This window comes from Thunnus maccoyii, chromosome 17 (genome assembly GCF_910596095.1).
Source record: "Thunnus maccoyii chromosome 17, fThuMac1.1, whole genome shotgun sequence".
Classification (NCBI taxonomy): domain Eukaryota; kingdom Metazoa; phylum Chordata; class Actinopteri; order Scombriformes; family Scombridae; genus Thunnus; species Thunnus maccoyii.
In genome coordinates, this window is record NC_056549.1 from 21,659,258 (window position 1) to 21,680,350 (window position 21,093).

At 38.1% G+C, this 21,093-nt stretch overlaps 4 protein-coding genes across 6 annotated transcripts; 2 read left to right on the top strand and 2 right to left on the bottom strand.

Moving 5' to 3' along the window:
- Positions 1-380: 380 nt before the first annotated feature.
- Positions 381-7,520, top strand: LOC121882041 (serine/threonine-protein phosphatase PP1-beta catalytic subunit-like). Its single transcript, XM_042389979.1, has 8 exons — positions 381-484; positions 3,208-3,339; positions 3,519-3,749; positions 4,010-4,114; positions 4,487-4,558; positions 4,834-4,985; positions 5,654-5,788; positions 5,878-7,520. The coding sequence occupies exons 1-8, from the start codon at positions 433-435 to the stop codon at positions 5,980-5,982; spliced, it is 984 nt and encodes a 327-aa protein (XP_042245913.1). The 5' UTR covers positions 381-432; the 3' UTR covers positions 5,983-7,520.
- Positions 6,080-14,525, bottom strand: bpnt1 (bisphosphate nucleotidase 1). 2 transcript variants are annotated; one of them, XM_042389977.1, is made up of 10 exons: positions 14,161-14,525; positions 13,027-13,148; positions 12,506-12,610; positions 12,281-12,388; positions 12,063-12,111; positions 10,429-10,512; positions 9,770-9,861; positions 9,480-9,677; positions 8,183-8,288; positions 6,080-7,990 (listed from the first exon to the last, which is right to left on the bottom strand). In XM_042389977.1, exons 2-10 carry the CDS (start codon positions 13,144-13,146, stop codon positions 7,839-7,841), a joined length of 1,014 nt encoding a protein of 337 aa, XP_042245911.1. In that variant the 5' UTR covers positions 13,147-13,148; positions 14,161-14,525; the 3' UTR covers positions 6,080-7,838. The 2 variants fall into 2 exon arrangements, with proteins under 2 accessions (XP_042245911.1, XP_042245912.1); XM_042389978.1 differs by lacking the exon at positions 10,429-10,512 and having other exon boundaries at positions 14,161-14,522.
- A 430-nt stretch (positions 14,526-14,955) lies between these two features.
- saysd1 (SAYSVFN motif domain containing 1) lies at positions 14,956-18,257 on the bottom strand. Of its 2 annotated transcripts, none has more exons than XM_042389981.1 (3): positions 18,240-18,257; positions 16,502-16,697; positions 14,956-15,775 (listed from the first exon to the last, which is right to left on the bottom strand). In XM_042389981.1, exons 2-3 carry the CDS (start codon positions 16,685-16,687, stop codon positions 15,452-15,454), a joined length of 510 nt encoding a protein of 169 aa, XP_042245915.1. In that variant the 5' UTR covers positions 16,688-16,697; positions 18,240-18,257; the 3' UTR covers positions 14,956-15,451. The 2 variants fall into 2 exon arrangements, with proteins under 2 accessions (XP_042245915.1, XP_042245914.1); XM_042389980.1 differs by lacking the exon at positions 18,240-18,257 and adding an exon at positions 16,918-17,144.
- On the top strand, positions 17,633-21,044 carry grcc10 (gene rich cluster, C10 gene). The gene is made up of 4 exons (XM_042389982.1): positions 17,633-17,770; positions 19,128-19,181; positions 20,130-20,306; positions 20,502-21,044. The coding sequence occupies exons 2-4, from the start codon at positions 19,130-19,132 to the stop codon at positions 20,639-20,641; spliced, it is 369 nt and encodes a 122-aa protein (XP_042245916.1). The 5' UTR covers positions 17,633-17,770; positions 19,128-19,129; the 3' UTR covers positions 20,642-21,044.
- The last annotated feature ends 49 nt before the right edge of the window (positions 21,045-21,093 follow it).

A 21,093-nucleotide genomic window follows, 5' to 3' on the forward strand; every position in this document is an offset into this window, starting at 1 on the left:
TACAATATTTGAGTCATGGCTGATGTACTTTGAAAACAGTTTCTTCTGAGTCCTGCTCTATGAAATTTTTTACAGACATTCATAATCCCCCAGAGGATGAATCCTAATAACGTGACTTTTTAGTATAGTGCCACCATAAGATTGATATTTGTGGTTTCTGATAAGAGTTAAATGTCTGGACAATTATTGGATGCATGAATTTGGTATGGTATGGTCTGGATTAATTGTGTTGCAAGAAGGGGTGTGGGAAAATGTGCGTTATTGTACTTAAGTAGTTACAATACTTCAGCAAATTTCCCCACTTGTGTTAACTTAGAAGATTCATGATATCAGTCTGTATGATTTCCTGGCAGGGCTAGTCCTCCAGTAGTGAGCCTACAAGTCAGCGTTCAGGGCAAACTTTGCCCGCCATCCTGCCTGTGTGTCAGAAACATGGCGGAAAGCGAGTTGAACGTTGACAGCCTCATCTCTCGATTACTGGAAGGTAGTGTGTCTCCATTATATTTCGCCTTTCTTTTAGCTTTATCAATAAAATGACTGGATTGTACGTGTTGTTTTTTAACTATTAACTTCACAATGTGTTAGAAAATCGTTCTAGCAGCGTGCATCCTTATCTATCTGTGTTGTTCATCATCGACCCGTAAGCTAACCGCTGCGTTAAAAGCTCTCTGCTCCAGGAAGAGAGAGTTACCGTTATCATGATGCCACAGTTAGCAGCAGCGACATATTCTTTCATGTTAGGCTGTTGGATAACGTTAGTGTTGACACTATCCGTAAAATGAGGAAATGGCTTGCTGCTGTCAGAGAGAGGGAGAGGCACCTTCACATTACAATAGACAAGACGAGTTTTAGAGTCAGGCAGGTTAACACGGTGTTTTCGGTTTTATTCGAGGGAGAAGGACAATGAACGAGAAACAACCGTGCAACGTCGTGGTTGCTAAGTAACGTTAACTGCTCTCGTTGTCAAGACAGGTAGCTAGCACGTCGGCTGCTGCCCCGCACACACCCTGGATATGTTGGGACCTATGATTGGGACACACCCCCAGCTTTTAGGACGCTAAAGTCTGATTTTTTTTAGACTGAGATTACTACCGAACATTCTAATTGTCACTGACAGCTATTCGGTGGCGGGAAGTAACTAGATACACTGTACTTCAGTACAATTTTGAGGTACTTGTACTGTACATGAGTATTTCCATTTGATGTTGCTTTATACTTCCACTCCACTACATTTCAGAGGGAAATAATATACTTTCTACTCCACTACTTTAATTTGACAGCTTTAGTTACTTTTCTGATGAAGATTTGACACGTCGTTAAAGATGAAATCAGTGATTTCCAACCTGTTTGGTTTTTGATGTCTTACAAAAAGCAGTGTGTAGTCGGGGTCACATTTCAGATGTCTATGAGTTGTTAACAGCTCCACCAAATAGTGATTTTTCCCTCTAAACTTCTCACATGGTTTCATTTCAATAAATGTTCAAACGATCCAATATTTCACCAAAAATCAAAGATTAGAGAAAAAGCTGAAAACAGATTTGTGTATCAAAACTTCAAGAACTTTCTTCTTTCCTCTCCCATTAATCATCTCATGACCCCTCAGATTTATCTGGTGACCCCTTGGAGGGGCCTAACCCCTAGGTTGGGAACCACTGGACTAAACTAGCTAACTGTATATAAGGTAGTTGAAACACTGATACTTCAGTATTAATAATCTAATGATGTCATATATAATAATATATCAGTCAGAGGGACCAAACCACTACTTTTACTGTAATACTTTAACTACATCAAGCTGATAATACTTATGTACTTTTACTTAAGTAGGATTTTTCATGCAGGACTTTTACTTGTAATGAAGTATTTTTACATTGCTGTATTGGTACATTTAGTTGAGTAAAGGATCTGAGTGCTTCTTCCACCAGTGCAGCTATTGGAAGCAAATGGAAGAACAACTCAACAAGCATGTTTGTAATGAATAAAGTAATAAAGGATAAAGATTAGCACAAATCTAATCATGGCAAAATGTCATGCACAAACTCAAATTTATGCACAAATTTCATAACAAAGTGAAGTTGTACTGAGCGCCTAAAATGTATTAATTTTAAATCAGCAAAAAATAAACAATTAACAGAGCCTGACTATACCAAACCATAACTTTAAAATGAAACACTAAGTTGTTATTTTCCTTTATTTGTTATAATTTATGTATTTAAGTTAACATTTTTGTTTGATATTCTTCATTTTATTATTGAATATTTAGGCCTTTTTTGCTACTTAGAAAATAAAGCATAAAAAAAACTCCTTTAGCCACTAAGATACAGTTACAGCCAGCAACAAGCTCACTGTTTATTCTTTATACTCTAGCTGCCCTCTAGACTTTGTGTCCTGTTTGGACCACACAGCCCTCACTCACACACTTCCAGCTGAGCCGACAAGCTGTTCATTCCTGTACTTGCCAGTCCATAACAACCCGTGTTGACTGGAGTAAATGGCATGTCTGGCCTAGAAGCAAAGCAAATGCAATGATCAGCTCTCTTTAATGGCACACTGTGATGCAAATGTAAACAAAAGGGTGGAACACATGATTTGAACAAGCTATCACTCACCTCGCTTTTTAATATAATGACCAACTCTATACAATAATTAAAAATATGTTTCTAATGTTTTCAGATTTTGTAATAGATTTGTTTACATCAGTAATGTTTGTCAAACAGGCCTATACCATGATCAGTTGAGAAGTCTGCAGAATGCTGATTTTTATCTATAACAATTAAAGTGTGGATGATATGGATACAATCTTCTATCATGGTATATGTCATTTCATATCACAATATGGTACATTTTCTGACAATTGACAAATTATTATTGGATAAAATAACCAGACAGGACTGTCTGTTTTCAGCTACTCCATGATTAGTTTATAGTCAAAAAAGCTTCTCAAATATGAAGATTTGTTTCTTTTCTTTGTCATATTATTGGAAACTGAATATCTCAGACAAAACAAGCAATTATAGGAAGTCAGATTGAAATGTAGCTGACCAGACAGTTGTAACTGAATTTAATGCATGTTAGTTTTGATCAAATAAACGCTGTCAGGTCACTTATTGTATCTGATTTGGTATCCGATTTGATTTCATTCACTCATCCCTTTAACAATCAGCCTATATAAAGACTGTTTACCTCTGTGTACTCTTTGACTTGCAGTACGAGGATGTCGTCCAGGGAAGGTCGTACAGATGTCAGAGGCCGAGGTGCGGGGGCTGTGCATCAAGTCCAGAGAGATTTTCCTCAGTCAGCCGATCCTGTTAGAACTGGAGGCTCCGCTCAAAATCTGTGGTGAGAAAGCACCTGTCAACAGCCAGTTTCTTTGTTTACATTTATATTCCTGTGTGATTTATTGTTTAAGGCCATTCATCTTTATTTACATCTATTTTCACCAATAATTCCTTTAATGATTGATATTGTGGTGTTAAATTGTGATATCAATGAAAAGTGAGCTGAACGCATCGTTCTAGGTGATATCCACGGACAGTACACAGACTTGCTGAGGCTATTCGAGTACGGAGGTTTCCCTCCAGAAGCCAACTATCTGTTTCTGGGGGACTACGTGGACAGAGGGAAACAATCACTGGAGACCATCTGTCTGCTGCTCGCCTACAAGATCAAATACCCAGAAAACTTCTTCTTGCTCAGGGGGAACCACGAGTGTGCCTCCATCAACCGGATTTACGGCTTCTATGATGAGTGTAAGCTTGAAAACATACTTGTGTGTCACGTGGCAACATGTAAATACTGTTCACATTGTTCCTGCCTTTTCTCCAACAAAATAAGCAGTTTGAAGACATCACATTACTTACAAGTTTGCCTTGAGGAATTAAACTTTCTTTACATGAAATAAATATCAAATCTGAATGTAGAAATCCAGTATTATTCTGTTTCGAGCCTAATTTACAAGCACGATTTCTTTGTTTTTGTTGTTTTTAACATTTCTTCATCTTTTCCTCAGGCAAGCGCAGGTTCAACATAAAGCTCTGGAAGACCTTCACAGACTGTTTTAACTGTTTGCCGATTGCTGCGATTATTGATGAGAAGATCTTCTGCTGCCATGGAGGTTTGTGAAGCATCTGTGATTCATAGAAACCAGTAACGTACTACTGGATAGTGTGATAAGGTGTATAAAATAGCTGATTAGATCATTACATTTATCATTATTATAGGGCAACATTTTGATGTAATATTTCTAAAAACGTCAGTATTTATTAGAATGCAATGCGCATTATTTTGTATTATTACAACATCAGAAATACGTTTAAAATTACAGCTGTATGGCATTGCATATGAGTATTTTTTGTCACATTTTACTACATTAGTACACTGTCTGGAAGTCACTATTGTCAAATATGTTTTTTCCATGAACACTGGGATGCACGTAGGATTTACTGTGGTGTGTGGAAACTTTAATACCTTCATCTGTTGTCTTCAGGGCTCTCACCTGATCTGCAGTCCATGGAACAAATTCGACGCATTATGAGACCCACTGATGTCCCAGATACAGGTCTGCTATCCTATGTGTTCAGATTATTTGACCATACTTTAAAATTGAATTAAAAAATAATCATTAAGTAGTTGATCAAGGAAAAAACTTGGGAAGAAGTTCTGGGAAAGGCTGCTCAGAGATATTGCTTCAGCTTTCCTTACCAAGGTGCTTAGGCGTACCACAAGTGGGTTTATGTGTATTACAGTATCAGAACAGGGTCTTAATTTGCATTAATCAGTGAGTGACTGCTCGGCTGACTGTTTTTCTGACTGCTGAATACTTCTTTTATCCAGGCTTGTTGTGCGACCTGCTGTGGTCAGACCCAGACAAAGACGTCCAGGGCTGGGGGGAGAACGACCGGGGGGTTTCCTTCACTTTCGGAGCCGATGTGGTCAGCAAGTTCCTCAACCGCCACGACCTGGATCTCATCTGTCGAGCACATCAGGTACAATAACACTCACGCTGTGTTGTGATTGTGGGACACATTCAAAACCATACCGTGGAAAATTAAACTTTATTTTTATTAAGGCAAATAAATTGGAACAACTTTACAGATTCACAGGACTGAGCAGAAAACGACAGAAAACATTTCAGTGATTTCATGTGAAGAAAGAATCACTTCTTGAGATTTAAGTTTTTTTATAGATTCATAAATTACAGCATGAAAGTCAAGGCTGTTTTCTGTTAATTTAAGTCATTTTAAAATATGCATTTCCTACAGATGGATGAATAAAATAACCAGGTGGAAAAGTCTGTTTTTAGCTAATTCAGTGAATTAAATACCTGACAAATGAAGGCATACTGCCCTAAAAGATCTTCTCATTAATTCCAACATCCCCTGGATTATAACCAGAGATAGTAAAGGGACAACTTGTGCTGCAGAAATGGTACAGCAAAATCTCTTTCAGCTGACAAATCTCTATTTTCTCACAGTATGTTGTTGTATCGCCCTAACTGTAAAAACAACTTTAGCAATAATAGTGCAGCTCTGCCCTCCTGTAGCTTTTTGTTCCCTCTACATATCAACGCTAAATACTTGGACCGCATGCTTGACTGGGCTTTGAGCAAACTAAAATGATTAAAACAAATATTTATTTTCCTGTTCTCCTGCAGGTTGTTGAAGACGGCTACGAGTTCTTTGCCAAACGACAGCTGGTGACGCTGTTTTCTGCTCCCAACTACTGCGGGGAGTTTGACAACGCAGGCGGCATGATGAGTGTGGACGAGTCCCTTATGTGCTCTTTTCAGGTAGAAAGCTCAGCGTCTCTTTTAACGGCACACTGATCCTTCTTTATGTGCTGTATTTATTTTATTACTACGATGATTCTGTCTTTCAGATCCTGAAGCCGTCAGAGAAAAAAGCAAAGTACCAGTACGGAGGGGTGAATTCAGGACGCCCAATCACCCCGCCTCGCACCGCTCAGGCACCGAAAAAGAGGTGAGCGGCTGGCCCTGACTCTCCTGCTCCTCCCCCCAGCTGGTCTCTGGCCCTCGTCCCCCCTGCAGGCTGCCTCAAACACTCCAGCCTTCTCTCAGTCAGCTTGTTCGTGTGTAAACAGAAATTCCAGGAGTGTTTTTTTGCTTGTTTGTGGGTATTTCTATGAACCTGTGAGTGGTATTTTTTAATTTTTATGACGCCATGGTATGTATTACTCAGCCCTCCCTTCTACCAGTCAGTCCCATTCAGCAATATTGAAACCAACCTCTTGTGGAAAGGGCAAGATGTTCAGAAAAGATGCTTCCCTGCCTTCAGATTAACAATTTCCATGGTGATTTTGTGAATGCATGCACGCTTGTGAGACTGAGATGGGTTCTTTTAGCCCTAGCCAATGTAAAATCCATAGACTGTCCCAGACAACAGGGCCAAATATTTCCTATCTCTCCTTAATTGGTCTAATGTTCATGTAATTTACTTAACTACTGCCATTGCCCCCTTGTACATGCCTGCGTTAGTACACTGCTTAAAAATAGCTAGTTTGACATTTCAATGATTTTCCTTTGACTCAAGAATGTTTTTCTCTGTGGAGATAAATAAAATCCTAAGATTTTGATGATTTAAGTGCAAGAAATATTGCTAGAAATCTTGCTATATGCAAGCATAATCATCTGTACAGGCCATTAAAGTCTATTTGATCTTTAAAAGAAGGACACAGCACTGTAATGCTGTATTTTACTAGGGCATTCATATGGATCAGATGCTCTGTGTTACATTAGTGTTTCCAGCCTCTTTTCACAACCAACATCCAGCTATGAACCTTTTTTACCCCTCGCATCACTGAAGGAGTGTTTGTCATTTAATGTGTACAAGAGGAGAGTTTCCATTGTTGGTATAACATGGGCAAAACAGAGCAATGCAATAGCGTAAAAATTAAATTTTCTGTTCTTACAGTATGTAAATTCAGTGTATGTGGCAAATGTGGGAAGCAAACATCAGTGAGAACTCTGAGTTTGCGTCCTTTAGTCTGTTAAGTACAGTAGGTGAGTAGAACAGTAGAGACGGAGCTGCCAGCGCACAAGAGGACGGTGTGTAAAAAAAATGAAAAGAAAATGGCATCTTGTTAGGTAAGAAACTGTTGAACCGTGCAGGATTATAAGAAATAGTTTTCAATATATTCATTTTAAAAGTGATCACAGTTCAAAATGTCATGTTTGGAGAGGTGTTTGTTATCAACCTCTCACAACATCGTTCCAGTCATAAGACATCGCATGACATTGTAAAGACATCAGAATCATCAAGTCAGGACGATGGCATTTTGTTTGTTGTTGTCATTATGCTAGTTCCCACTTAGTGGTTATTAAATGAAGTAAATCATTTCCAACTCACTAATGGACATCTAACCTATGTATTTTTTTATTTATTTAAATCTTGCCTTTTGCCTTGTAAATCTGTCGGTCTTCAAGTTGGAAACGGTATGTTAAGATGTTTTGAGATTTGTACAAGTTTGTTTCAAACGAGTGAAATAAATGGAAGTGCTGTTGAGTCTGCTTCCTGCTTGTCGTCTCTGATTAATTCAGTGTTGAGTGATGCTGAATGACACATAAACTGATACGGTGTGAAAATCACCTTTTGAAATCACCATCTTCAATCTTGTATTGTGTTGTTTTACAGGTTAACCTTTACATGCTGTTGAAGTCAGATAATGTGAGTTAAAGGGGTATAAATTACAATTCATGACAGTTCCTGACACAAAGAAGCGTCCTGCATGTGTCCAGGAGCTGTTCACAGTGGATTTAAAGCTTCATGTTGATTCTCTGCACCACAGAGGGACGTTTGTGTGATTGTTGATGGAGACAGACCTCAATCTGACTTCAGGGCTTGCAGCACTGACTGTGGCACTCTGCTGATGTAGTACTCGTGGTTGCGTAGTGTAGCAAGAACCCCAGCAGAGTTCATGTGCTTTACATTAGCGTCGTAGCGGTATGCATTGCCATGCATATCAGTCAGTTTACCTGCACAAGGAAAAAGAACAGATTAGTAATTACTCAACTTTTAAAGCATCAAATTAAAGCTTCCTATAAGAAATACTGTGCTGGATTGTTTTAAAAGCTTTTCAAAGTGAGTACAAGGTGACACACTTTTGCATTTTAATACTTCCACATATACACAACATGTACTGCTGAGATGGAAATGAAGGTTTTTACCTCCAACAGCATGCAGAATGGCTTCACCAGCACAAGTGTCCCATTTCTTGCATCCTGGACTGGCGAAGACATAAGCAGAAGCTTTTCCCTCAACAAGCTGGATTACCTGCAGATAGATGATTGGATAAGTGGCCGTTCTTCATGAATCAACAGGTACCCGGTGTACTGGTAGTGTTAGAACACTGCTTTTTGCCCAGGCTTACAGCAGTGCTCAAATGATAAGTCAATCAAAAGACAACTAATGACAAATTTGATCAGTTGATTTAGCAAAAAAAAAAAAAAAAAACCACTTGCTCCTTCTCAATTTCCTGCACCCACCACTGAGGACATGCTATATTTTCTTCATTTCATATAATTTTAAATTGAATGTCTATGGATATTTGACTGTTGATCAAACAATGTAAGCAATTTACAACAACCATTATTTAAAAAGCAGATCAAGTCCTTCATATCTGGTCAACAGAAATCAGCAGACATCTTTTAGCATTTCCCATAACACTGGAATGCATTTTCACTTTTATACTATACATATTTAAACAGCTACAGGCCAGATAGCCATTACATTTATGATATAGATGTTTAGGGTCCTCCTAGGATTATTCTTTCTTTCACAGTTCTTTTTATTGAATATTGCAATTTACATAAATTTGCAAAAGAGCACCATTCCCACCCCACAGTGATCCTCCCCTACCCCCTGCTGTCACTCAGTAATGTTAAACTTGCTCTACTTTATCGAGCAATGTACAACATGGTATGCATGTATACACAAGTGTAAACAATGAAAGACCATAGTTAATACAAGGCACTTAGTAATAATGAAAAGCATTTAAGTTATGATGAGAGGTCAAGAAGAGGCAAGACGCAAAGGCCTGAAATGTCAAAAACCAAGGGTCAAGGGTCAAAACATGATAATTTCACTATTTATTACCGTCTCCTATGATTATTCTTATAGATTGTGATCACATATATTAGCTGTATTAGCATGAAATTAGCTGTATCATGATTTATACTGACAAACCAGGACAATGTTCCTGTCCATTCAGCACAGACTGATCTAAAGATTTCAGAGTTACCGGTGATAACAGATGATAAAAGCAGTAAAAGCCTGAAGTCTGATCTTACAGCGACATTTGAGGTCGGCTGAGGTCAGAATCAGAAACTCTAACTGCATTGGTAATTCATGTAGAGTCATCTCGACACCAAACTCTGTTTTGGAATGTTAAGTTGAAAAAAAAAACTACTTGTGTAAATTACATTTACATCAGCTCAGTGTGTTGTCAACTCTACAGTCTCTCACCTTGTTTCCTGCACCACCCACTCTTATGACTTCATGAGGTTCCATGGCGTCTACGCAGTCCGTTACCAGCTTGTTGCTATGTGAACGGGTGGTGGTGACGATGCGTCTGTCACCTGGAACTTCCTGCAGCTGAAATCCAAAAGCACCCAATCCTGGCATTCCCCAAATGGTTCTACCTAAAGCTGCCCCTGCTCCGAGCTGACGAGGGAAGAAAGTCTGAATTAACTACGACCGAAGAAGAATAACAATTTATACGACACAACAGCAGGATCATTTAGTTTGGTCTGTACCTGGTAGTTGTAGAAAGGCTGGTTGATGACACCCGCGATAGGTCTTCCTCCGTATGCAACACCAATAAGCACCGTCACATTATCCAGGAGCCCTGATGTCAGAAAATAGCAGGTCAATACCGTATTTACATGCAGGACAGTACGAGACAAAAATCTGTTGAGAATCGTAATCATTAAAGATTGCTTCCCTGTTGGTTCAGGCTAATTAATAGTCTACACTAGAGCTGCAACGATTAGTTGATTAATCAATGAGTTGATCGACAGAAAATTATTCTGCAACTATTTAGAGAATCAAATAATCGTTTTTGTCATTTTTCAAGCAAATATGCCCGAAATTTGCTGCTTTTGCCTTGTCAGATGTGAGTGTTTTAATGCTATTCTTTGTCATAATGATAGTAAACTGAATATCTTTGTGTTTTGGACAGTTGTTTGGACAAAATAAGACATTTAAAGATGTAACCTTTGAATCTGAGAAATTATAATGGGCCTTTTCTCTATTTTCTGACATTTTTTAGACAAATGACTTATTGAATAATCAAGAAAATAATCAGAATATTAATCAATAATGAAAATAATCATCAGTTGCAGCCCTAGTCTACACTGTCAGAGTGAAGTTTTTTATCAGTTCCCTGCTCTTGTCGTCTATCTGTCACCCATACAGAGAGCTGTGCTGAGAAGCTGAGAGGTGTCCGACCCTTTGAGTGGTGTCTGGGCCTCAGCTCGGAGATGGAGACACTTTGACGCTGGGGTCAGCAGAAAGGAAGTGAGAGACACAGGTAGACAGAAGAAGCGGAGAAAGAAGGAAAAGGATGAAAGTGACAGTGAAGCTCTGATAGTGAAGAGCAGATAGCAACCAAACCAAACTAAACATCACAATAAAGATTTAAATTAAAGACCTTACAGCAACATGTTCAGGTAGTTCAATAACTTGTCAAAAATGTAGTAAAACCTGTTAATATTATTCAATAATTAATACATTTATTAAACACATTCTACCATGGCAGCTGTCTCTTAAAATCATATTAGTACACCTCAAGCAAAGTTAAAGCCAAAAGCACCAAACACATTTTTAACTGTGACCATAGCAACAACACTTACTGTATGCTTCACAGTACATTATACATTAACTTGCTAGAGAAAAATAACTATAGATTAAAGATTAAAAGGTTTGATAATATAAGCGTGTTCAAAACCTGAAAATGATGAACTTGGAAACTCTATTTAGTTCATTATTACCTTATATTGGAACATCTCTTTGTACATTATTGGTTTGTTTACATTAACTGGTGAACATTATTTCAGGGCTGCAACTAATGATTATTATAGTTATTGATTAGTTGTTTAGTTGATGAAATATCAACAAAAAAAAGAGTGCAAAATGCCCAACATAAGCTTTGAAAGTCAAGGTGACATCTTTAAATGTCTTGTCTTCACATTTGAGAGGCAGGAACCGGCATAAAGTTGACAAGTTGTCAGAATTCTTTCCAATATCATAACCTGTAATGCAACAATATTGACTAATAGCTAAAACGAATACAAATATTGTACTGTTACTACATTATTAGTCAATAAAAACGTAACAATACTTTCTAGATAATACTGACTAGTTTCAGCAATTGTTAACTGCAATTTATTGACATTATTATGATAACAGGTTTCATTAGACTTCAAACCACTGAGAAGGAGTTTTTTTATCACACTTTGACAGCTCGTAGTTACATCATAAGCTGCCGCTGACCTTTAAAACATTATAGATGATTACAGATTAATAAATATAAATGAAGGTTCGGGGTGCAGTGTTTGGTTGGCTGCGGTGGTGGTGACATCATGCTGCATGCCTGAATGTGACAGCTGTTTTATTTAGAGCTGAAACAATTAGGAAAATAATTCATGCTTTTCTTTATCTTACGTGATAGAAAACTGAATATCTTTGAGTTTCAGGCTGCCGTTTGAACAAAATAAGCTATTTTAAGATGTCACTTGAGCTTTAAGAAACTGTGATGGATATTTTTTATTGATTTTATGAACCAAATGATTCATCGATTAACCAGAAATGAATGAATAATCACTAATGAAATTAACTTTACTAATTGTATGTGTGCTGTAATGCCTTTAATGAGAGAAATAAAAGTATTTGTCCAGTGAACATGTTGGACAAGAACTGAGTGGCTCACATTGATGTCTCAGCCTACACTGCAGAAAAAAAAAAGCAAGCATTTGTGTTGCATACCAATTCACACATGCAGTGTCAGATTAAAAAAAACAAAACAAAACACACATTTGAAGAGTTTACCTTCAGTATACTCCTTCGTGCCATCGAGCGGATCCACCCACACAACTAGCTGAGAACAGAGACACATTCAGAGTTATTCTGTTCACACAGCGAGAGTGAACTCACACAAACTGTAATACACATATTTTCAAAGATTGTGATATGCAGCCTCCCAGTCGTTCAGCCTAATACCTTTTACTGAAAATATACTTTGTGTTTCTGAATGTACTGGCTGTTACCTCCTCTTCTTTCAGCCCGCTATACTCTGCTGGGCAGCACTTCTGAAGGATTTCCTCTGCCTGGCCCTTTTCAATGAGGTCTTCAGTTATCTCCTCAGCTGGAAGCTCCTATATGAACAAGTGATACATGTGATAAATGTCCCCTCACTCTCCTTCTGAAGCCCAATACTTGAATAATCTTGTAAAACCAACCTACTAAACAAAGTTTCTCATGCACTCACTCACCTCCTCGCCAATAATGGTGATTTTGGGGAAGCGTCTGGACAGTGAAGCACAAATGCTCTGCTGTGCTAGTCTGTCTGCCAGCGTCTGCAGATCATTAGCGCCAGTCTGTTCATGGGGACACAGAGGACATTATTTTTAGCAGAAGTATCTATCGCATCTTTATCTCTTATTTACAATGCTGCACTTGCACACCCAATGTGGAATATGATGTATATTTGTGTATATTTTTTACTTCCTGTCTCTCCTATGTTTCTCTTGTCTCGCCCTCTTTTTTTTGGTAAATATATTCATTTTGTACTCAATTGGAACGAGAGCTCGAAGAAGCCAAATTTCACTGCCTTCAATGTGTTGCCGTGCATTGACAATAAAAGCTCTTGAAGTAAAAAAGCCAAAAACCAATTCATCTCAACCTAGACTGCTTTGAAACTTCACTGCAGACAGTATTTTGTTGTTTGATGTATCCATCCTGCATATTTAACCTGCTCGACAATTTAAGTACCAAAAAAATAAGAGGGTTCCACCTTTTCCACGATGCCAAGTTCTCCACTCTGAAGGACCTTCCTCACAATAGCTCCAGCCTTCTCAGCCACAGTGTAAGCAGATGCCACCAGGCGCATAATCACAGCAGGACTCCCAGACATTGCTGAGAGAGCAAAACAGTACACCTTTCTTAAGTTATCACATTCAGTAACATGACTAAATACATACAGGTCTGTAGCCTAGAGAGTTAATAATGAAGTTGAGATAGGGGATACATCTCTCATGCCACCAGAGCTTACTAAAGCAGTTTGGTCTGGCAGTAACAGGCTTTCTTGTTGCAGCCAGGCTTGTTTTACACAACTGGAAGAGCCCACATAGACCAGTGTGGATAGACTGGCCACACTGGTCTAGTCCTGATGGAGACTGCTGCTTTTGAACATTTGATTGCCAGAGTAAATAACGTTAATAAAAGTAGCCAAATGTGGCATAATTTTCTGACGTACATTAAAGATGCTACATCTAATGGTTAACAGTACAAATGAACACTTTTTGACTACCTTTTTGTTTGTTTGTTTTAAATAAATGTGTACTGTGAGTTTGTTTGGTTTTGTTTGCCTGTTTTTTTCTGTCTTTACCCTTTTATTTAAGTGTCACATTTATACTATCTGTATGTTTGTACTGTTAAAATGAAACGACCTTGAATGACAAAAAATAATGAAGTTGAGATGTTGATCGTTGAATAGATGTGCAAAACATGTTCCTAAAATTGAACTGCAGCCCCTTGTGCAAACTGTCTGATAAAAATACTCTTGCTTCTCTTTGTTTACATATAATCTTCTGTGATTATTTTAGATTTTAAAATGTGCAGCTAATGGCAATAACTGGATTGACCTCACCACAGACAGCAGCTGTCATTAGCTAAGATTTCCTGCTTTTACTGACATGTTCTTTTACAGTCAAGCATCACTGATTAAGCATAAAGTCCTGAATTGAGCAGGAAACTGTATTTTAGAGCAGAGAGGTTAACTAGCTCATCTAAATACAGAGAGCTACAATCAGAATGGACAGTAAGCTTCTAGCTACCATGCTGCTGTTGTTAGTTAGCTTTATTAGAAATATTAATCCAAGAATATCATGTATTAAAGTCTCAGCAGTGAAGTGGTGTGAGTACTTACTGACGGTAACACTGAGAGATAGCCAGTAACAAGTTTTTCTATGGGTTGAACGAGTTGAATTTGGGAACTGTAGGAAGGGAAAGACCTTTGAGCCAAAGAGCTGACTCTAATTGTCAAGATAATGATCGGGCCAGCAAGAGACAAATCGTCACTTATCTCACCGAGCTAAATGGGCAGCTAGCAGGATAGCTTGTCATGACGTTCAGTTAAGGATCATCTATCAACTAAAGATAAGTTTAAAGTCACACATAAAGAGGTAACTAACACCGACGTAAATCTAGTAGTGATCCTAAAGAACCGAAGTTGTGTCCGTCTTGCTCAGAAACGATCAAATCTGCCGTCGGCGGCTTTCGAGCAAATGCGGAAGTCCATGGTAGTGAACTATCCCGCTTTACGTTCTCTCTGTGCAAAAAGTCACATGTTGGGTCCTAATCTCCGTCGAGTTTGATTTGAAGGCGAAAGGGCTCCAAACTCCTTGCACAGAGAGACTTGCTTGACATTTTGTCTAACGGACTTTTCTCTAAAGCTCAGTACTCTCATTACTTTAAAGAATGTTCAATTTGAAAGTTCACTGTTAACATGTCTAACCTTGTATTTAATATAAAAAATGTAATTCAATATATTTTCCTGACAGATTTCTTTAAAAAAAATACCACTACCAAACAAGATGTGAGATGTTTTACTCTTTGTCTCGTTGTTACAAAGGCTTACCATTTGTGATATTAAGGCCCATAGATAAGACACTTTATTGCTGGATACTTCAAAATTCTTTATTAAACTTTGAAACCCTTTTATTTCAAGTAAACATTTCTCTCATATAAATTAAAAGCAGCTTGCCCTTTATTGTTTCTGTGAATATGTCTCAAGGTGAGCCATTGTTTATCCCCATTTCCCTCTTAATAAGTGTTCCCACATTTTCCAACAATCCCAAGTTGATCAGTAGGGAACAATGGAAAGCAGAGGTAAATCTTCAAAATTCAAAAAAATTATTTATTTATTTATTCAAAAAAACCCTACATATAACACTCTGTAGGAAAATGTCATGTCAAGTGATGGTGATGATTAGACCACTATATTTGATGTGGTGTATCCCTCTTCCACAACCAAGTGATGGACAGTATCTGTGACACCATTAAACTGCTTCAAAGAAAACAGAAACAGGAATAAAACTGTGAGTAGTAATGTGTTACTCTGAAATAATAAATTGAAATTACTATTGTAAGTCCCTGTATATGCCTGAATAAAGTTGACATTTTTAAACTGATTATTTGATATAAATGTCCCAAGCATTTCATCTGTTAGCCAGAGGTCTGTAACCCATCTCGCCTTCCAGCTGCTCTGCAGTGAGAGCGCCCAGCAGAGGCTGACAGTCTGGATTGAAGACAGAATAAGCGCTGAGTTCTCCAGGCTCACGGGCCGCTGGGCTACGGAGTCCTTCATAGAGCCAGTAGAAGAGGGAGATGACGAAGAAGGGGAGACCAAACTCCAGTTCTGCAAACAGACCAAGGAGAACCAGCCAAAGCAGCACTTTCAGCAAAGTAATGTTTGATAAGACAAGTTTTCTCGAAGACAGCCACCTCCCCAGAGCGCTGTCCAGCAGCCAGTCACTTTGGTCCTGCAGGGGACACGCAAGAAAAGATACAAGATCAATACATTTCATCGGTGGAGTGCTTGTGCATTTACAATTAAAGTGGAATTTTACACATGAACAGTTGTATAATATCTTCTATGGCTCTGGAGGGAAGTTTCTAAAGTATGAGACAATGACACTGATGATGTCATCGGGTTTATCTTGGCTTGGGCTTGAACACCTCAAACTAGGAGTAGAGTTTGAAAGATGTGGGGATTTACCAGGCAGCCATGGACTAAGAAAAGTCTATGCTAACTGTATATAAAGTAGTTGAAACTAGCTCCACCTCCAGCAGCTACAACAGTAACATGCTGCTCTAACACTGATGCTTCAGTATTAATAATCTAATGATGTCATATATAATAATATATCAGTCAGAGGGACCAAACCACTACTTTTACTGCAATACTTTAACTACATTTTGCTGCTAATACTTATGTATATTTACTTGGGAAGAATTTTCCTGCAGGGCTTTAACTTGTAATGGGGTATTTTTATATCGCTGTAATGGTACTTTTACTTCAGTAAAGGATCTTCCACCTCTGACATGAATTAATCAATAGAATTTCCAAACGTGGAGCCAAATGCAGTGAACATCAATATGTAAACCTTCAGAAACATTTAATCAGAAAGTTTATGAACTTCAGTCTTGATCCATAGTTTAAAAATACGTTAATCTTTCCTAGCAGCTGCTCATGAACAGAATCTCACCTTGCTTTGAGAGCTGTGAGATGAAGTCCGGGTGTTTTCTGTCTGTTGACTGTCAGCTGATGTGTCAGTCTGAGCTGCTGAGTCTGTTACTGTCTCTGTTTTGGACTGCAGACTACCACACTGATCCTTTTTGGCAGCATGTTCAGCCTGTCGCCGTGCCCTGAACTCTGCAAGCTTTTGCTCCATCGATACTGACCTGCAGAGTTAAGTTTACACTAGCTTAACGTTATCGGGTGTATGTACGTGGCAAAACAGCTTGTACACGTTATTCAACACTTATCTCCAAGCTTCGCTTCGATAACACTATCAACAAGGTCTAGAGTAATTATGTTCACTGTTATTCACTTCTACTTCCTCTTAAACCACATTTTGGAGAGACTTCAATGTGAAACTAGCTTAATTTGTGATTTGTTTACCTTTCACATCCGCTTCTGCCTGAAAGGAGGAAATTATGTCGCAAAAAGCTTTACGACGCTGAAGTTAGCTTCCGATTCGTGCGTAAGGGAAAAGTTGAGAGGAAAGTAAAGTGGAACATAAATAATAATATTTAGCCTCTGATTCATCGTTTTTGCACCACTTGCACTTGTTAAAGAGTGTTAGACATCGTAGTAAAGCCTTAACGCTGTTTCAAACCACTGTCAGTTTTGTCAAACATTTATTTTGCATATGAAAACAGAAAAAAGGGTGATTCCACTGCTTTTTCCCCATCCAGACCACATAAAACCACGTCCAGATAAAAAACAACAATATTTAGAACTGTCAAATCTGGATTAGATTGTCAAAGAGACTCCAGATACTCATTAAAACACTGTTTTAGATATGTGAAACATTTATTCTATTTGTGAAAACACAAAAACTGTGATTTCACTACTTTTTCCCAAATCCTGACCGCATTAGACCAGATCCAGATCAAAACCCACTATATTTAGATTTGTCACATCTTAAAAAAAAGAATCTAGTCCAGATTTGACGAGTCTAAATATAGTGACGTTTTACAGAGAAATATCAGTAAAATCACACTTTTTCTGTTTTCATAAGCAAAACAAAGGTTTCATAAATCTGAAAATGGGTTTAAGCAGCGTTCAGGCTTTTGCTACGAAGTCTAACACTTTTTCATAACACTTTTCATAAGTAAGTGTTGAAAAAACGGAGATTCAGCCGCTTAAATATAATTAATTATGTTTCCCTTTACTTTTCCCTTAACTCCCAATCGGAAGCTAACTTCAACGTCGCGCTTTCGCTGCTAGCTCGGTTGTTTTCAGCAGTGTGGTGAGTACTGAAAACAGCACTGTAATTTTGAATATTTTGTTAAATTTGCATGCGTTTTGTCTTTTGTTTTACTGCTTCAACCGTCCTCTAAGCCAGCTAAGACTGAGCTATCGAAAGAGGAAAAGTAACGGTCGGTAGATGTTGAACTAACGTCGAGCTCATCATCACAACCGCACCACGTCTTCTTTAGTTTCTTGTCATCTCAAAAGACAAGTTAACTTTACTCGCTTTATCGTCACATAAACGAGAGGAAAAGCATCATTATACTGTCGCTGGATGCATATTTAACGTTACTGCTTGCTTCAAATATAACGCTAGGTCCAAGCTAACTACTAGCTTCCTGAGATCATAGTGTGCAAACATTATGTAGCATTTACACCCTCAATGAATTGTACATTATACATTTAACTATATAAACAAATAAAGTTTCATGATTTACAGTGGTGGCAGAAGTACTGAGATATTTTACCTAAAGGACAGGTTCACATGATTTCAAGTCTGTCTTTAAACAGTCAGGAGCCCAAATGAACATTGAAATAGGTTTTTCTTGCTTTAATCATTTCTCCTGTTCATACTGACCATTAGCAGATTCCTTCATAATGAACTGACAATGTAAGTGATGGAGGCCAAAATCCACAGTCCTCCTTCTGTGCAAAAATGTATTTAAAAGTTTATCTGAAGCTAATATGAAGCTTCAGTCGTCCAAATGAGTCAAATCAAGTAGATATCTTTCAACGTTACAGTCTTTTTAGTGGCAAAGTCCTCTCTGTTTGTTACTATGCTTCAACCGCAGCTCAACAGGGAAACACTGTATTGGTAGCAAAATGTACTTAAATAAAGTAAAAGTAGTCGTTATGCAAAGTGTCCCTATTTAGCGTGTTTATCAAAAATATATTATTGAAATATTAATACTAATATTTTGACTTTTACATGTATGCAGCATTTTAAATTTATCAATGCAAAGCTAATCTTAACGACGTATACAGTTGGATAGTCTGATCTGTAACAATGCTGTTTCACGTTTTCTCATAAAATATTGATCTGAAAAGTAGTTAGTAACTATAGCTGTGAAATAAATTCAAGGGAGTAAAAAGTACAATATTTCCCTCTGAAATGTAGTGGAGTGGAAGTATATAGTAGCATAAAAAGGAAGTAAAGTACAAGTACCTCAAAATTGTACTTAAGTACAGTACTTTAGTAAATGTACTTAGTTACTCTCCACCACTGCTGATTTTCTATCTGCAAGTATCAAAGTTTGTTTGGAACAGTACATCTGTCCTTTGTTGTCCATTCATTCCTGATTATTAGGTTCATATGTGAGTTGAGGTTGTTGTGTGTTCGTCTCTTGTACCTCCAGACATGGCGTCAGCTCCAGCACAGCAGCCCACCCTGACTGTCGAGCAGACCAGAGGTGAGAACACTTCTTACTTAATGCGTCCTCTTCCCTCACCCCATGTTAGGTTCATCTCTGGCTAGCAAGTCCTTCATAAAAGCCCAGCCGTCACAGTCACCTCTGCCTTATTACAGTGATTACGTTCTTGCTTTTGGTTTTTCAGTATGATTCCAAGGTTGTGATTTTGTTAGGACAGAAGATGCCTTCAATCCTTTTCGTTTTGGTTTCCTTCCAGAGAGGAAGAACATGATGTGTGAGATCTTGAAGCAGAGAGTTTAATAAAGTGTAGTAAAGTCATGTCCAGAGTAAGCAGAGCTCAACAGACAGGACCTTTAAACAGTTTGTTTTCTCTGTATGTGGAATAAGTTTTAGATCTGGCGATGATACTGTTTGATAATTTGATCTTGAACTTTAGAGCAACCTGTCAGCTGATCTGTCAGCTGTGTCCACTTTCAAAAGCAAATTGAAAACGCTTTCATTTTCTCAGGTTTATGGTCAGTTGCTGTATCTGTGTGGTGATTTGGACCCCTAACGTATCATTGGGAGGATGGGTATTTGCACATGCATTGTATTTAGTCATTATTGATTAGTCTGCTGACTATTTTCTCCATTAATCGATCAATCGCTTTGTCTGTAAAAGGCCTGTTATAATTTCTTAGAGCCCATGCTGACGTCTTCTTGATTTGTCTGATCAACAGTCCAACATCCAAAGATATTCAGTTTATTATCATGTGTGACACAGGAAAGCTTCAAATCCTCATCTGACAACCAATTTTCATGTTTGCTTAAAAAATGACTGGAATGATATTAAATGATCATAATAGTTGCTGATTAATTTTCTGTTGACCGATCGTTGCAGCTCTGATTTTAGCACATTGAGTTTACTTGTGATAAAATGTTCCATATGAAGAAAATCCCAGGTATAAACAGAACAACTACTGATGTTTGTGTTTGTTTGTTTAACAGTGGTGCTCAGTGAGGTGATCCAGGCCTTCTCAGTACCAGAGAACGCAGCGAGGATGGAGGAGGCACGAGAGAGCGCCTGCAACGACATGGGCAAGATGCTGCAGCTCGTGCTCCCCGTGGCCACCATGATCCAACAAGAGGTCATCAAAGCTTACGGCTTTAACAACGAAGGAGAGGGTGAGAGTTTCCAGATGTTAATAAAAGAAATATTTAGGCACTCGTTCTTTGACTAGATGTTAATATGCTTACACTTGTCATCCTTGAGAAACATACAGATTTACTTTGTGTCTGTTAAACCAACCCAAACGGCACCTAACAGGATGTTTCATAGGACGCTATTTATAAGTTTGATTTGGTCTACTTCACTTTCAGGCGTCCTAAAATTTGCCAGACTGGTGAAGATGTATGAAACCCAGGACCCTGAAATTGCCGCCATGTCGGTTAAACTGAAGTCTCTCCTACTGCCGCCGCTGTCAACACCACCTATAGGAGGTGCCATTCCAGCTTCATAGGAATTATTTACGTTATTTACTTTGGTTAATTGCAAATTGTCTGCGAGGTCACTTGTGTGTAATGCTTTGAGGATCCACATGACCATACTGTATTTAAGATCCTGTCTACAGTCTATCTGCCTTCCCGAGACACTAAAACATACAATACCGATACATTAATACGTTCCAACATGATCAACTTCATACCTTATCTACATTATGGTTTAATTTCCTTTTAAAAAATGTTAAATTATTGCTTTTAAAATGTTTCACTACTTATTTGTTTCATATTACACTTTGGCCATTTTCTTGTGTTATTGAACTGTAAACATTTTCTTTTAATACCATCTTTTATACCATTTTTATATGCTGTCAAATGTTATTAAATGTCATTCTTTTGTTGTGTATTAAAACTCAAAAGGTTTTCTGTGAAGTCATGTGGTATTAATGGAGAAAAAGTGAAAAACAATAAC

Bases quoted from the DNA above. Each gene is read 5' to 3' on its own strand.
- LOC121882041 (XM_042389979.1), top strand. From the start codon at position 433: ATGGCGGAAAGCGAGTTGAACGTTGACAGCCTCATCTCTCGATTACTG. The intron at 4,115-4,486 runs GTTTGTGAAGCA...TGTTGTCTTCAG, and splicing joins GATCTTCTGCTGCCATGGAG to GGCTCTCACCTGATCTGCAG. The intron at 4,986-5,653 runs GTACAATAACAC...GTTCTCCTGCAG, and splicing joins TCATCTGTCGAGCACATCAG to GTTGTTGAAGACGGCTACGA.
- bpnt1 (XM_042389977.1), bottom strand. From the start codon at position 13,146: ATGTCTGGGAGTCCTGCTGTGATTATGCGCCTGGTGGCATCTGCTTAC. The intron at 12,611-13,026 runs GTGGAACCCTCT...CCCCATGAACAG, and splicing joins AACTTGGCATCGTGGAAAAG to ACTGGCGCTAATGATCTGCA. The intron at 9,862-10,428 runs GTATGGGTGACA...TTCTGACATCAG, and splicing joins GCTTCTCAGCACAGCTCTCT to GGCTCCTGGATAATGTGACG.
- saysd1 (XM_042389981.1), bottom strand. From the start codon at position 16,687: ATGGAGCAAAAGCTTGCAGAGTTCAGGGCACGGCGACAGGCTGAACAT. The intron at 15,776-16,501 runs GTGAGATTCTGT...TGTCCCCTGCAG, and splicing joins CTCACAGCTCTCAAAGCAAG to GACCAAAGTGACTGGCTGCT.
- grcc10 (XM_042389982.1), top strand. From the start codon at position 19,130: ATGGCGTCAGCTCCAGCACAGCAGCCCACCCTGACTGTCGAGCAGACC. The intron at 19,182-20,129 runs GTGAGAACACTT...TTTGTTTAACAG, and splicing joins GACTGTCGAGCAGACCAGAG to TGGTGCTCAGTGAGGTGATC. The intron at 20,307-20,501 runs GTGAGAGTTTCC...CTTCACTTTCAG, and splicing joins CTTTAACAACGAAGGAGAGG to GCGTCCTAAAATTTGCCAGA.